This window comes from Adiantum capillus-veneris, chromosome 18 (genome assembly GCF_014529385.1).
Source record: "Adiantum capillus-veneris isolate H3 chromosome 18, ASM1452938v2, whole genome shotgun sequence".
NCBI lineage: Eukaryota > Viridiplantae > Streptophyta > Polypodiopsida > Polypodiales > Pteridaceae > Adiantum > Adiantum capillus-veneris.
Window position 1 is genome coordinate 58,335,342 of NC_140948.1, and position 16,951 is coordinate 58,352,292.

Sequence of the window (16,951 nt, forward strand, 5' to 3'; positions counted from 1 at the left end):
TTTAACTGGAGCGAAGAGGGAGGAAAAGGCGGAGAAAGCCCCAAGAAAGAGAGAGAGAGAGAGAGAGAGAGAGAGAGAGAGAGAGAGAGAGAGAGAGAGAGAGTGAGTGACTATGAGAAACGAGGGCGATGCCTTGAGCTGGGGATGCAGGGTTGGGTCCTCAAAGAATGCTTTCAATTTCAACATCAACTTGTGGCGAATCAGCTAGATAAGTTGTCTATTGGCTATCTTTCCCCACCACACCTCTAAGCCGGAACCCCTAGGACCTTTAGAGTCAGTGCTCTTGTCCAGCACCAATTGGCAATACCCCTTTGCTATCAAGCACCCTCTGAAATTCCCCCACTCGGCTATCTTGGAGACTTAATCATCACCAAATCTACCCTCAACGCCTACAAGAACCCAACACAGCGCTGAGTACCCCATTCAATCACTACCAGCCACCTCATACGGCTGCATTGCACTTGGCACAATCGATGCTCTTCAAACGACAGTCCTTCACTCTGTCTTGCTACCTTGTGTCGTCTCCCTACTGCCCGCATTACTTTTGGCCATTAGGTAGTCACGAGCGACTAGTCACTAGTGTCTTGTCTCTGTAGTGCTGACTCGTTGAGGCTCTGCTACCTCGATTTCGACACCCATTACATTTGGCCATTAGGTAGTGTCTACTCTTCGAAGTTTGCACAAACTAGCCTTCAAGACATCTTCGTGGGACACCTGGAAAGGCACCCACAATTAATAATGTACCCCTTCATAATTTGTCCTACTTTTCTTGCTAATGAGTGAAGCAGTGGCCATCGACCAATGGAAATTTGTATTTTAGAAAATATCTTAAAAAATAATTTCGAAATAACGTATCATTTTTCATTAGCAAAAAGGGGAGCATCACTAAGGCCTCACCCCAAAAAACATCTAAAAATAAAATGTTATATTTAAAAAAAAATTAATCTTGTCTTTTTCATTAGCAAAAAGGGAAACCATCACTAGGGCTCCCCCCTTTGGGCCAGGCCAAAAAGAGGTTGTAGCTTAAAACTCTATGACCTTGGTGGGTATTTAAAAATCTTTGTGGGTGAAGGTCTAAGATGAACATTTTCTTTTCTTGTGATGATAATTACCAATTCAAAGTTCCTTGCATTTTGAGGAATTTCTCCTCTCCCCCATCCTTTCTAGAGGTATAAACACAAAAGTCATCGATAAAATCCTTCACAAATTTGCCAAGAAAGGGAGAGAACACGTTATTGATGCACTTTTGATACCACACACAACCATTCATAAAACCAAAAGGAAGCACACAATAACAAAAGCATCCCCATGGTGTGATAAATGTGATCTTCTTTTGATCCCCCCCGCCTCGCCTAACCCTTTGCACCTTGTGCACTTGCATGCCCTCCTCCCTCACAAAGCCCTTGACCTTCACAACAACTCAACTTATAACAAATTCTCTCAACTCATTGTGCTCGTGATCTCCTCAGCAACTTATCTCATCACAAATTCTCACATGTGAGAGAGAGAGAGAGAGAGAGATGCCTCTGCTTTGTCTCGCGGTCGCGAAGGGGGGGGGGGGGGGGGAAGAGAGAGAGAGCGATCCCACATTCCGAAATTGGGAAGGGAGGAGCATGGCCGCCTTCTACCCAAGCATCTCTCGTGATTATTAGAATATAATATTAGAATATAATAAATCAGTTATCACTTACTAGGCAGGCCTCGACACACAGACAGTCTCTCTCTCTCTCTCGCACTCACAGTCTCACTCACATAATTTACCCCGGTCGACCACGCCATGAGCAGGTTGAGGTGGGCAGTCGTTGCACAAGCTCGCAGCCATTGTAGCCGCAGTGCGAGCAGGGGAAAACGACGCTCAACCCCAAAAGACGTAAGGAAAGACAATCAGGAATTGCTTAGCAAACCTCCCGTTGCAAAAAAGAAGACCTACACTCGCTGCATTCATGGCGTGCGATGGGATGATCCTTACCATTGGATGTCAAATGTGCGCGATCCTTATGTTCGCGAGCATTTGGAGCTGGAAAACCTTTACGCGGACTCGGTAATGGCTTCCACTTCAGCCCTTCAATACCAACTCAGAAAGGAAATGGCATGCAGGATAGTTGGTGATGAGTCTTCTCCCCCAGAACGTTGGGGGCCCTGGTAAATTCATATTGACTATTACACATGCATTGATATGTTTGGAGTGTACAATGCTCTTTTTTGGCAGGCTCAAAGGGCAAGGCCACACAGTGTCGCTTAGCCTTTTTGGCTCACGTAAAACTCTTAAAATTTCAGTTTCAAGTATTTTCTATTTGTGTGGAGAAACATAATTGTCATTCCATAACAATATACATTCCTTCAAAATTTAGTGTTGTTGTCACTTGGCACATGTAGTGATTCTTATCACTTCAAAAGACCATAAAGTGTGGCACATGTTGGAAGTGATGGTTTCTTGCATGTTTTTCAAATTTATAAACACAAGTTTTGCCTGTCGTGCTCTACACAGGTATGTTTTTCACCAGCCTTTGTTTTTGCAGGCAAACCAATTCAACCATTGGGAGTTTCACAATAATTTAAGCTAGTAACCGGGATTTATAACTTCAAAGTACAATGGCCATATTGTGACCTTGAAAATCATGGTCAACAATTGGGATTTTTCTCTTTCAAGTTTCAACCAGAAGATTCATACTATGACTCGGATATGTGAAACACCGAGTGAAAATGAATGAAAGAAAGGTAATATAAGTCACAAAGAGGCTAATGTGGCCTAAAAGATCAAAGCAGTACATAAAACGAAAATACAATGAAAATGTTTCTCTCATCTAACGAAATAGGAAAATAAGCCTAAAGCTGAAAGACTAAAAATTGCGTAAATGCGTTGAGTCTAGCATTTGCACACTTGCACACTTGCACTCTCCCTACACAGTTGGAGCCTCGACACCCCCATTGTACTTGTGAGTCTTCGGCTTGGAGCTGAGGGTGCTGCAAGCCGTTCTTCATTTGAGTTGGTCTTGCTTGTTGTTAGAGTTACACCATTGTTGCTTCGCCATTTTGTACCGCAAGTGATTGTCCTGGGTTGGCCACCCATTGCACATCATGTAGATTGCATGGGCGGACACTTTAGTACGTGTTCGGCCGGTCATTTTTTGAGCTTGGCTGGGTGCACACATTTTTAGCCATTGTTGGGCTTTTATGTTTTTTGCACCAGTTACACATTTTGCCCTACCTCAACCTGAGATTCTATAAATAAAATGCTTAGGGTCTTGTAGTCATTCAGATTCTGTATTGAGAGCATCATTTGCAGAGCACTTGTCTCTCTCTCTCTCTCTCTCTCTCTCTCTCTCTCTCTCTCTCTCTCCCCGGCGTTTTCGACGTGCATGGCTCACACCCTCTCTGTTGCTCACTCTCACATGGTTTCAATCGCCAAGCCGTGGAGGATCTTCATCGATCTCATCACCAAGCCTAGCGCTTGCATCTCTGTCACCTTTCATCGCGGGAAATCTGCAAAAATCAGCATAGCGTTTTTTAAAGCCCTAGCGTTTTTGCAACAACTGCCATCGTTTTTGCATTGGGAGCCTTGATTTGCATCCCCTACAAGCAATGCTTCCTCCTCGGCAGTAGATCGAAGCAAAACAACCCTAGATCAGCCTTGCGTTTTTGGGACTCCCTAGTTTTTTTTTGCATTTGCTGGCGTTTTTGCACTTGCTGCGTTTTTTGAAGACCTTTCAGTACAAGGCCGAGCTTGTGCATTCAAGGAAGCGGTTTTCACTCGCCTAGAGAGTTCTCTACTGCCAGGAACTTGCAGATCTACACCTTCGACATGTGTCTACACCAAATCGGCACCATTTTGGTACTTATTACTTGCTGTTTTTTTCTCTGTTTTCAGCCCTCGACAGCTGAGAAGTGTGAGAACCCCCTCCTTTGACACTATGCGACACTCCCGTACCGATCGGTGGCGTACAGGCAGGTTGAAATCTCTATTATAGCAGCGTTTTTAGCACCCTTTGCAGCGTTTTTTAGGGTGTACAACACTCCGAAATTTTTACCCTTTGTGTGGTTGATCACTCCGTTGCTCGTCAAGACACCATCCGATGGTTGTCTGAGTGGTTATTTTGGATTGCTACATCACTGGAGACGGTACCTTTGTCGACGACTTGCGATCTTATCGATCTACCTCTGGGACTACTCTTTGAGCACGCGACATGTCGGAAGGGGGCCACTATGTCTTCGACGACTACGGCCACTTCTACTTCTGCGACTACGTTGACTTCTACCAACGCAACATCCAACAATTATGCCCTCACCCAATTTGCTGAGGAGAAGAGGTTGGATTTACATAACTATTATGTGTGGAGGATACAAGTCTGTACAATCATTGCCTACCATCGACTCTGGGAATGGTTGAATGATTTCACCCATTCTGCTACAAAGCCTTCCCTTCCCACGGCCACTCACGACTAGATCAACGAGTGGGTGGATCGGGACATAAGAGTCTTCACCTTTCTTATGATGAACCTCTCAGATCGCACCATGAAGGAAGTTTCCAAAGAGGAGCACGCACATCCATTGTGGAGACAGATTCTTGACCAGTTTGAGGAGACCTCGTTTGCCAGACAAATCACACTTGAATGGGAGTTGTACAATCTCCGGTTCAAGGATTTCAACTCACTCGATGGGTTGACCCGCCGCATGTGGGAACTCTGGGACGACCTTGTCTCTGCTGGGGGCGACATCACCTCGGCACGGATTGGTGACCTCTTACTATTCAAGCTTCTCCCACGCTTTGATCCCTACTTTCAGAGTTTGTTGACATCTAGACGTACCTCTTTTCCCACCTGGGACGAGATTCTCCCTTTCCTTAGATAGATCGAGGGGCACTCCGCATTCAGAGCCGGAGGTGCTGTTGATGCAGAAGAAGCTTTGCTAGCTCAAGGAGACAACAAGAAAGGTAAAGCTAAGAAGAAGAAGAACAAGGACATCAAATGTTACCACTACCACAAGAAAAGGGCACAAAGAATCAGAATGCAGAAAGAAGAAGCGAGACGAGGCCAACAGGGAGAAACAGACAGCCTCGACTGCAGTTGTAGTCACTCAGAGACGGCGGGGACCGCTCTTGTCGCGATGATGGACCATGCTCTTGCTACATCGCAATCATGTACTTGGGTTGTTGACAGTGGAGCCACCACTCACATGACTTCCCAATAGTCTTGGTTTAGCTATAACAATACCGTACATTCGTCTACGAGAAAGGCACCCTTTGAGATTCTTTATGGTAAGCCCTTGCTTCCATGAATCCTTTTAACTAAAGATAAGATATTTGCAGCGGATGAGTTTGTCTGGGATATGGACACTGCCTATCGGCAAGTTAAGAGAGCAATTTTACGCTTTCAAGAAAAACATAAGAAAGCTGCAGACAAGCACAAAATGAATTTGGACTTAATAGTTGGTCAATTGGTCTTACTCAAGTTTGAGAAGGCAAGACTAAAGAAATAAGTGACTCATAAGGAGAAAGTGGTAAAACTTTCCAATCGTTATTATGGGCTGTTTAAGATAATTAACCAAATGAACGATGTGACATTCGGATTAGAGCTACCATCTAATTGGAGGATCCATAATGCTTTCCATGTTAGTTTACTCCGGCCATGTGAGGACCGCCTCCAAGTCAGCCTATTGCCGAGGAACCTTTTGAGGTTGAGGAAACGAAAGAAATACTCCAACCAGAGCAGATTATTCATCATTAGGAGCGACCACTAAAGTCGAGAAAGATTACACGGAAGTATTTGGTAAAGTTCAAGAAACTTATTCTACTTTGGACGCTCAGTGGATGACCGAGCAGGAATTAGCATCTTATCCCGAGATTTTGGAAGGATTATTTTTCTGAGTAATATTCTATTTATTGAAATTAGGATATTTTAATGTGTACACTTGAACTTGAAGTTAAGACTTTGTTCGGATTGCAACTTCTGGCAAAGTGGGGTATCGTGAAAGGCTTGCCACAGAAACCCTAGCAGATTAAAACCTGAAACTTCTCGACATCTGTCTACAGGTGTCTCTTCTCCAGCTGATAACCTTGGAGGTCCAGTGTGATTGGTATATCTTGGGGCTACCATCACCGCCACAGGAACAATGTCTGTTGAGGCTTGTTTCAACTATTCAAGAGTGTATTGACTATGCTGCGGTTGGCTACAACCTCATGGAAGAAATCTAACCCTAATTTTGGTGCAAGTTTCTGTGTGGAAACCCGACCATTTTTTCGAGCTCGATCGATCTCGAGATTGCTTTTTAAGTTTGAGTTATGTTTAAGAACTTGTTTGGTGATCGTGTTTGGAATTTGTTTGAAATGGATGGTATCTATTTTGACTCCGCCACTCCCCGTCTCGTGTCGTGCATCTTTTTCAGTTCAATTGTTATTTGAAGTGCTTAAAGTTGTTCACTCTGTTCTTTTCTGTTAGCACGTGGTGCTCGTCCTTGTGACTATCCTTATAGCTTGACAACATATCAAACTTGAGTGCTTTTCCACCCTCCTTAAAATCCTTAGTCTTCTTGCCCTTCTTCTCGAGACGGTCACATTGGTTCAAACGATACCAATGTCTTCTCTTCTTCCCATACATGGACTCATCTGAGTGAGAATTGTCAAAGGACGAGGTGTCCTCGTCGAGGCTGTTAGAATGCTTTAAGGATTTCTTGTGGAATTTGCTCTTCTTAGTTTTCTTGTTTTTCTTGCTCTTCTAGCTCTTCTGAGTCTTTCTCGGCTTCCGATGCTTCCCATCCTCCTCGCTAGAGTGAAGAAGAAGAACTCTTTGAGCTCCCAGAAGGCGATCATGAACTGGGATCATCCTCAAAGCGAACACGCTTCTTGGATTTTGTAGCTGCCTTGGCAATAGATTTCCGACCTGAATAGCCGGGATAGTTTGTTGGTCGACTCTTCTTCCTAGAGCTCTTCGTAGTCTTCATCAATTCATTGACCTGCTGCTCCACAGCATCATCAAATTCATCTTGCTAGCACAACTTTTGCTTGTCTGCACTCGGCTTTGATTTTTGTTTCATAGCCGATATGAGAGGTGAGTGGGTGGTGGCATGCCATCAGTGTTCGATTCTTCAGAAACTTTGCATACTGTGGATCCTAATTGGAGTACTTGAGCATCTGGTTAGTGTAGTGGAAAAGAATGGTAAAGGCGATTGCACAGGTTGGGCCTAGTGAGACATGGACAGGTCTTGATTACACCAAGATGCACACCACTATGTTAGATGAACAGAAGGCCTTAATCGACAAGGCACTCACGCCTGTGAAAGCTGGATGGAAGGAGTTTGGATGCACCATTATCTCAGATGGTTGGGCAGACATACGCAGACGACACATAGTCAATATCCTAGTGGCTTCTGCTTTGGGCACCTATTTCTTGCGTGCTGTGGATGCAGGGAAAGCAAGGGAAAAGATCACGGCTGAGTTTATATTTGGTCACATCAAAACAGCCATAGAGGAGGTTGGCAAGGAGAATGTTGTGCAGGTGGTGACAGATAATGCAGCTAATTGCAAGGCAATGGGATTTATGGTCGAGCAACAGTTTCCTGGCATAGTGTGGATTGCATGTGCTGCACATCGTTTGGATTTGCTCATGGAGGATATTGGGAAACTTTCATGGGTGCAGCCCATAGTCGCAGATGTAGTCAATGTCACCACATTCTTTTGCAAGAAACATCAAGCTCTTGCTATCTTTCACAGCCATAGCACTTTGGATATGGTGCGACCTTCAAAAACCAGGTTTGCCTACATTTACTTGGTTTTACAGAGGCTCTACAAACTTAGAGATCCACTACTCCAGATAGTGGTGGATCCAAAATGGCGACACATGTCAAGATCGCAGGATGAATGTACAAAATACTTGCAGAGACGGATCCTTGATGAGAGCTTTTGGCAGGAAGTGCACGCTCTTTCAATGGCACTCAAGCCAGTCTACGTCCTCCTTCGATTGACGGATATGGAGGGATCGACCTTGGGACTAGTCTATCATCTGTTTATGCAGATGAAAGACCACGTTTCCAAACGCTCTCTGTTGACTCTTGATCGGTAAGGGGTTCCTCATGTTCTAATGGTTATCTGTTTTAATCATCATGTCTAACTTGTATTGACTCATGTTTTGATATTTCAGCCGATCAGATTTATTGGGATGTGTTGAGAGCCGTTGGACTTTCATGAGCCGTCCCATATATGCGATGGCTGCCATGCTTCATCCTCTCTATAGGTCGCCAGAGCTATGGAGTGATACCTTGCTCAACACAAAACAATCAGAGTATGTTGGGCTCATGTTTTTAGAGGACGATCAGCTTGGGATAGACAAGGAATTCACCAAGTACATGAATGGCATTGGCGCTTCTTTTACGAGAGCAGTTTTTTTGAGGAAGGAAGCCACAAAGTATCCTTTGACGTGGTGGCACTCGTATGGGAGAGTTGGTCTTTCCAACCTCTCACGCCTTGCTCTTCGTATCCTTTCTTAGGTTAGCATCCTGTCATCCATGATTCCATTGTATATACTACCTCTAATTCTTCATTTTTTAATATTATTTTTCTCTCCCCTAATTTTGTGTGCATTGATGATTGCGCTCTTGCTTGAGCACTGAGCAGGATTGCTCGGCTGGAGCATGTGAGCGCAATTGGAGTGCTCACTCTCTCATACACACGAAGATTCGAAATCGCCTTAGCACTTCTCAATTTGAGAAGTTGGTGTATTGCAGAGCTAACATGAGGCTCGTGCGGAGTTACCATTCTTTGGGGCAACCCAAACAGGTAAATTATCTTGATGTTGTCCACTTTGGACTTAAGCTGCAAGCATAAGCCAATCTGTGATTCGGAGTTGGACTGGAATGCCTGGAAATGGCCCGGAAGCAGTCTCTTATGGAAACCCCATACTAAAACAATCTATCAGTCAATGATGCAAAAGAAGAATTGGTCTAGCCGCCTTAACAAGCTATGGAAAAAGCAATGGCCGGAGGAAAAGTGGGAGCATGTAATGGAGAACATGTGGAAACCAAAGGTCGCGCAGCACATGAAGGTTTTCTTATGGAAGGTTATTTGGGGTGCTCTACCGACGGGGGTGAAGATTCAGGAGAGGGATTGGGTCAGATCGATGCTTGGGGTGCAGATTAGCTAGTGAAGATCTGGCCCACCTATTCATGGACTGCCCAGCTATCAAAGGCCTCGCAGGGAAAATATGCAAGTGGGTCTAGAGAACATGGAAAATTAGTTTTTTCAGGACTGACCTATTCCTTGGAGGTAACAATTCAGGTAGTCCTGCACTCCTCGTCAGCACTCAGATTGTCAGATACTTCTTCTTTCATAATGTATGGCAGGCAAGGAACCGCCGTGTTTTTGAAGGAGGTTTTGAGGTGGCAAGCTTCGCAGAAATTGTACAAGAAAGCAAAGTGCTAATATGGGCACTCGAGCGCAAGCATCACTCGGAGGATTGGTCTAGGACTACTTGTGCCTTGTTATCAACAGATGGAATGCCTAGGATGGGGGCAAATCTTGGCCATCGGTAAATAAAAGATCTCAGAATGACAAGAGTATGGACCTTGTGTATCAAGGATGTGGAGGCGGGTTGGTAGGGGTGGCTGCCCTGATAGCCGATGTAATTATGATCCCTGGATGTTGTCATGGCTTAACATGAGCATGACAAGACCTTGTAATTTTTTGGGCTGCTCAATATAATTCACTCACAATTGTGAGTTTTGCTAAAAAAAAAAAAAAAAAAAAGCTGCAAGCATATGCCATAAATAAGCTATTTAAACTTTATTTTACTCCTCAACAGGTGGATGCGACAGAGCTGAAAATGGTAGATGATCCTAGACCAAAGGAGGTGGACCGACAGATCAAAGGAGCAGATTTTTAGAGAGCTGCATAGAGAGCTTGAGAGCGTGGATCGTCGTGTGACTAGATCACGTGCACGAGCTCTTAGCCGTCTCTACGCACGGTGACTCCAGATCCAGACACTCTGAGACGAGAGAGTATTCGCAGGGGGAAGCTTCGTATTCGCTCCAATTGTAGGCGAGCGAAATTCGAATGAAGCTGTCCGGCTCATCCATATAGAGATTGCTGATATGCTTGAGGAGGCTTGCGGTGCAGAGGTGCTTGTACCGGAGTTAACATATGCTGAGCCTGACCCTGAGTTTGATGAGGAGGGCAATGTCCTTGATGATGGGGGCTTGCTCTCTACCGACGATTCATCTTCCGCATCTAACACATGAGGCTGCACGTCTTAGTGCATGCTTTGGACGGCAAGTTGCAGCAGACTTTTATTGTTATTATGGCATTGTAGTATTTCAGAGTGCTTTGTTTTTTATCTTGATTCAGTTTGTATGGTATATGCCGACTTCTGGCTCATGCCATGGACATGATGCTTGTAGTTGTTACTTTGTTTTATGATTTATGGTTTTATCATTGAGTATTGAGGCTTGAGTCATTAAGTTTTATGATCAATATGTTCATTTTAAGCATTGCATTGTTAATTTGTTAATGAGGCTGAATTTTGAAAGGTCTGCGAACTTAAATTTAGTGTAATTTTTTAATATACAAATGGTACGTACCTAAAGGTTGGTTCAGTACGGAAGTACGTTCCGTACGTACCGAAACCGTACCGTACACTACGTACCTTTCCACCTTGTTCTCTACCCATTTCTTGACCATAAACTCACCTGGTGGCTGAGGAAGCTTGGCGATCAAAGACTTTGTTCGGGTCATGAGTTCCGCAAAAGTCTCTTTGGGCTGAAGCAGCCGGTTGGCCAACTCATCCAGAGCCTTTTCTTGGGAATCGCCTGGCCTGAAAGCTTCACAAAATTGTTGTCTTAATGTAGCCCAAGTAGTGTGGTTCCCTGCAAACTGACTATACCACTTGTCTGCTAAGCCATCCAAGGTAGATGGGAAGAGTAGTAAGTACTAAGTAGGCATCTTCTCGGTTGAGCCCACGACCTTTGCAGAGAGAAACAAACCTTCGGGCATGGTTGTCAGCATCTTCTGTGGAGAGACCCTTGAAAGTCAGAAACTTAATATTCACCTTAGCTAGAACGCTTGTGAGCTCCTCCATGGCTGTCTGTGCAGGAGCTTGCTGTAACACAGTGGATGAGAAGTTGATTGATGGGGGTGACGGGGGAGGTGTAGAACTGGGGCTGGTGGACTTCCACTTGGCACGAAGGGTTGACGCTTCCTGTGGTAGTACTTCAATGGACTTTGTCACGAGGACGTGGCAGTTATTAACCATGTCACAGAGATGTGGCAACTGCTAACCTTGGTTGTTGGTTTCTTTCCAATGGGGTTTATTTTATTTGTTTAAGACCCTCTTCTTGAAGTAGCAAACGGTCGGACATTGTATGGCCAATGTGAACGGTAGATTCACCCGCAGACGGGAAGTGGTCGGCACTGGAATTCGTATGGTAAGAGGATGTCTAGGCTCAGAGCAAGATCATATAGGTCCCCCCGTCGCACTTAGCAAGTTGGTGGATGCTAGGAAGTGAACTCAATTAAGGCGTAAAGTCAAGGTGGGACTTCCAACAAAAAGTATCCGAGAGTTGGGCCACATTGCATTTTTGGATGCGGTCCCAATGAGGATAGATGGTCAGAAGACCAGTGGGAGCCCAACGGAAGCATCTCCTAAAATTTAGGGAACTGCTATTTTGGGCCACGAAATGTGTTCGCGTCATTACCTTCGGTATGACTAGGGGAACACTTTACAACTCTGCCGCGAAGTCAACTGACGCACCAGTTGAGATATTTTTAGCAGGGAAAGCCCAAACTCGGAAACTGGGCGACGTGTCAGCTTGTGAGCGATTCTGCCACTCTGGGAGGCAAAAACGAGTTGCATATCATCAAAGGGGGCGCCATTTTCAGCCACAGGCGGATTGCAACAGGTACAGAAGCTATGGAATGCTTACCTTGCCCTCTATGCACAGTATGGTGACGGGAGTGATGCCCCGCACGCTACATACTGCTCTCTTTCTCCCCTACGTGCAGTTATGTGATGCCCCACAAGAGGGCTACTCATTTGACTGATGTACAGTTGTGTGGGTTCATGCTTTTGTGCTGAGGCAAGAGCCTCCTTGAGCAGGAACAGGGGTAGCTAACTGCTGCTCCAAAGCAGGCACTGGTGAGGGTCATAACCTCACCGTACAGGTGCAAAATCAGCGCTGTGTATGCGCTGTAATTTGACTGTTTTTCAGCCATACGGACGCCAGGATCATTGGGAATCGTGCCCCACTGGCAAAGGACAGTTAGGGGATTGTTTGGGGCTGAAAACAGGGCAAAAACCAGTAAATACAGCGTGCTGAATTTACTGTTTTTGGACAGGAATCAGAGGGTATACGACAGTGCAAGCGAGTTCCAGCAGGGGAATTGGTTTCGTGCAAGTTTTGGGGTTGTTATGCTGCCGAAATTTGGCCAAATCAAATGGTATCTAGGTGGATACACGTGAAGGATTCCCAAGACCTTACCTTGTAATTTACCCTCCTAAAGAATAAAGAAATACCGAAAGGGGCGCCAATTTTGGGGCCTACGGGTTGTCGGCGTCTGCTCGGAGCATTCTAGCTTCCGAGCCGTGTGTGTGATGAAGTGTTAATTCTCGTTACAGGTCTCCTTTGCAAAGTGCTCTGTGTGTGTGTTTAAGTAAAGATTTTCGGGTGAAAGCCAACGCCTACCGCCCTACGGGCCGGTTTCAGACTTAGTAGTAGGCTTTGTCGCTCTTTTGACTGTCTTGTATGTGTCATGCAGTAACCACAAGCCCACCCAACCCTTTCGCACGGAGACCTTTACTTACTACACCAGACTCCACTAGACCACCTTTTGGTTAGACCTGGACGAGAGAGGACTAGACCCAGCCTACTCTAGCTAGACCTGGACGAGAGAGGACTAGACCCAGCCTACTCTAGCTAGACTTGGATGAGAGTGGACGGGAGGGGACTAGACGAGGACGAGTGACTAGACTACCTGGTCTAGTATTGAGCTCGACAGACCAAGATGGACTAAGCTAGTCAGACAAACACAGGCGAGAGCTTAAACGAGCTAGCTCCTCGACCTGTAGGCACCGTGGAGGGAATCAGAGATATACAAGCAGCTATAACTCACGAGCCAGGACGACCACTAGATTAACTCACCCAGATTCTGACAGAGACGCTACATGATGCAGCATCAGAGGCATATCCTCACAGCCAGCCTACACGCAGACGATCTCGGAGCATGCCTCAAAACATTTATTATGATGAGGAGTGTAGAGAGACGAGGATCAGATTAAAGAGAGAGGTGCTCATCGGTACTACTACACATAGACAGTCACAGATTATCTTCCGCCGCCTAGTGCGACGAAAGAAGAGGGCTTACCTATCTCAATTAGAGCGTGATCAATATCAGCTGTTTATGAGTCAGGACTCTAGTTGTCACGTGACACATCCAACCTTATGTGTCCGTGGACAAGCTACTTAATAACAAGGGTTCCGTCAGTCCAGTCAGTCTAGATTAGCAAGTGTTCTGGCACTTTTGTGAGTTTGTTCGCAGACAGTGCATGCCTAGGCACTTAGTGTAGATGCATATCCTCTGGTTGCACATAGCATGATCATAAGCATTCCCATCAGAATCCATTAGAATCCTTCAGGGGAATTTTTCAGTGTATTTTACCTATTTTCCCTATTTTTGACATTTTTCACTTATTATTTTAAGTGACTTTTGTTGGGAACTTAGTAGGGCAAATTGGGTAAGATAATATATAGCAAACCAAGGCTAGCACTATTTTGTAGAAAAGGAAGGAGAACACAGGCCACAGGCAGCAGGTTCCCCCCCCTCTCTCTCAAGCAGGACATCCTCCTTTGGTGGAGATTTCCTCTCAATCAAGACCTCCCAAGCCTTGGCGTTTTCAGCAGTGCTCATCGCCATAGACACCCCAGTGCTTGGCGTTTTTCATCAAGAACTTCATCGCCATACAACCTCAGCCATGGCGTTTTCAGAAACCCCACATCGCCCCCCCTTTTTGCCTAGCGTTTTCAGCATCGCCTAGCATCAGCATTTTCAGCGGTTTGACAACCTGAACCAGCGGTTTTCAGCCAGCAGAAATCAGCCCAAATCAGCGTTTTTGGTTCTAGCAGATTTTAGCCATTAGCGTTTTTTGGACAGCAAGAAAGTTGCATCAGATTTCAGCCCATTAGCGTTTTGGGACAGCAGGGAAGTTGCATCAGTTTTCAGCCTTAGTGTCGACCTCGACATAGCCTAGACTTGCATCAGTTTTCAATCATCCACTTGTCGAGTTTGTGCAATCAATAGTAGACCACTCTCGCCAATGAGAGTGGGGCCTTCGAAGGACGGTTTTACACGTCTCTGGTGTCATATTCTCTTCTCTCTCTATCTCTCAGTCTCATACACTTTCACGCATAGTGTCCATCCACTTTGTTCGTATCCATTGCACTCTCTCATTAAGGACGGAAGGCTCTCCCTTCCATAAGAATAAAAAAGAACCTTGAGCACAGTTCGGAGCACTCATCTTGAGCAAAGTTCAAACATTCACTCCGCTGCACCTTACATTGGTATCAAAGCTTTGGCAGTGTTGTGTATCACTCAAGGAAAGAACCACATATTTTTTTTTGCTTGTTGCGGTCGCACGAACCCAAGTTCGCTTGGGCGTGTAGGAATCGTGTTTTTGAAGAGTGACAGGAATCCCAGGAAAGAAGGGCTTGTCCAGCCTTCCCTTGTGCCTCTTTTCACTCATTGAGAGCAGACTGTGCACTTAGTGGCCGGCCAATCGACGTGAGGTGGGAAAAAGCAACCTTGGTGTGACGCGCAAGGCCGCCAAGGGGTGCGCCCGCGGAAAAGAGCAGAGCTCGGGTGAAGAGAAGATCCTTCTCTAACACATATTGCAAGCAAAAGAAGAACCTCAAGACCCTCAAGAACTCAAGACTCTCAAGAACCCAAGAACCCAAGACCCACAAGAACCCAAGTTCCTCGTGAACTTAAGAACCCACAACTTCAGTGCATGGTCATCACCCGAACCGGAATGGATACGAGGCATGAGAGTGATGGGCAAGAAAGTAGTGAAGAAGAATTTCAGCATTAGGGAGGTTTTCCCGACTCTCCCCCTTCGCCATCTACGCCAGGAATTGCACCAAACCCCATGGAAGCTTTGGTTAAAACAATGGTGGACATGATGGCAAAGCAAGAGGCGACTCGCATTGCCGCCGAGGAACGGAAAGAAGAAAAAGCAGCAAGAAAGGTCGACTTGGAGCAAGCTCGCTTGGCGACGGAGCAAGAAGGGAAGCAGCCGAAGAAAGAAAGGCTACTATGGAGCGTGAGCTTGTGCAAGCGCGCTTAGCGGCCGATGCAAGAAGGGAAGTGACCGAAGAAAGAAAGGCTACTATGGAGCGTGAGCTTGTGCAAGCGCGCTTGGCGGCCGACGCAAGAAGGGAAGCGGTCGAAGAAAGAAGGGCTACTTTGGAGTTAGAGCGTGAGGCCCAGAGAGAACAACGCATGAACGACTTGGTACTACATGTCCTCACCTCGAAACCCGAACCGGCCAAAGAAGTTGGTGGTTCATTGAGTGGCACAAGGCGAGATTCGGACTCAAACAACCTCGTCACCGATAAGTTGATGAGTAAGTATGATGGTAAGATGGACGCTAGTGTTATTCATTCTTGGTTGCATCAATTTAATGCTTATTTTGCGACAACTAAGAAGACAGGAAATAGCAAGGTTTTGACGACAGCTATGTATCTTGCCAGTGATGCCATCAATTGGTACCACGCATGGCAAGAGGCACAGCTAGCCGCGCACCTAGAGAAAGCCGACGGAGACACGCCCCTTTCCTTCAATTGGTTGACTTCCAAGACAAGCTCAAGGTGCGGTTTATGCCTCCTCAGTACCTAGCATGATTGAAAGAAGATTGGCGCAATCTCAAGCAACATGGTATACCAGTCATGTCTTTTCTAACCGTGTTTTGCAACTCGGCACTCAATTACGCAAATCGGATGATGAGCGCAAAGAGGCTTTCCTTTTTGGGTTAGACGAATATATCAAGTTTGTGTAGAAGTCTTTGACCCCGCGGATCTCAACAAGGCGGTAGCGATTGCTCTCTCCGAAGAGATGAAGCACAACAAGGGAAAGCCTAAGGAGAACAAGACTTCTCAAGGAACCCCTCAGAATTCACAAAACACTCAGAATGGTAAGAACGGTAAGAATGGTAACTCTGCTAGCCCCTCTTCCTCTAATTCTCCGGAAAAGAACTCTAACAATGAAATTAAGGATAAAGCCAAAGCACCTGCAAAACCTAAGCTAACCCCATATGAAAAAGCCGCACAAGGAATTATAGGAGGATACATCACGGTTGAAGAACAAGTGATTTATGCTAAGGAAGGTAGATGTTATCAATGTCACGTCAAGGGTCACATTAAGAAGGCTTGTCCTAAGACAGCCCCACCTAAAGAACCAAAGGCACCCATAGCAACCACAAGCACTTTAATGAACCAAGCTGAATCTTCTCATGTCTCTGACACACATATTGATGAGTCTTTCATGAAGTGTTATGGTCATGTAAAGGGTCAGCGTTTTATCATATTGTTTGATCTAGGCAGTATGCACGATGTGATTAGTGCCTCTCTTGTTGAGAGAGCTAGCCTAGAGGTTAGTCAGAAATCTCCTCTCGGGGTTTTTGGCTTCGCTCCTGGTATGGACTCTCTTATCACGAAAGAGTGCCTTGATGTGATGTTTACCATTCAACAAGCTGCTTTCCGTAGGAAATTTCTTGTGTCTCTTCTCTCAGGATGTGATATGCTTTTGGGCGTAAGATGGTTTCGTGAGCATAACCCTCTCATTGATTGAGAGGCTAACACTCTCACATTAAATGCCAAAATTGACTCCCCCCTCATCGTTCGTGCTGAGGGGGGCTTGCATTCTTTGCCTCTCATTTGTCATGTGCAAGTAAAGCGTGAATTACGACGAGGAGCACAAGCG

General features: G+C 45.6%; 1 protein-coding gene across 3 annotated transcripts in view; it reads left to right on the forward strand.

Moving 5' to 3' along the window:
- The first annotated feature begins 1,646 nt into the window (after positions 1 to 1,646).
- The window catches only part of LOC147435722 (uncharacterized), a 47,767-nt gene continuing 32,462 nt past the window's right edge, over positions 1,647 to 16,951 (forward strand). Inside the window, exons 1-2 of one of the 3 annotated variants that reach the window (XM_086488697.1) lie at positions 2,005 to 2,142; positions 2,520 to 2,718. In XM_086488697.1, the coding sequence (XP_086344823.1) occupies positions 2,708 to 2,718 (11 nt within the window). In that variant the 5' untranslated portion in view covers positions 2,005 to 2,142; positions 2,520 to 2,707. Of the gene's footprint in view, positions 2,143 to 2,519; positions 2,719 to 16,951 lie in introns of all 3 variants that reach the window. The other 2 variants (XM_086488698.1, XM_086488699.1) reach the window with 2 other exon arrangements.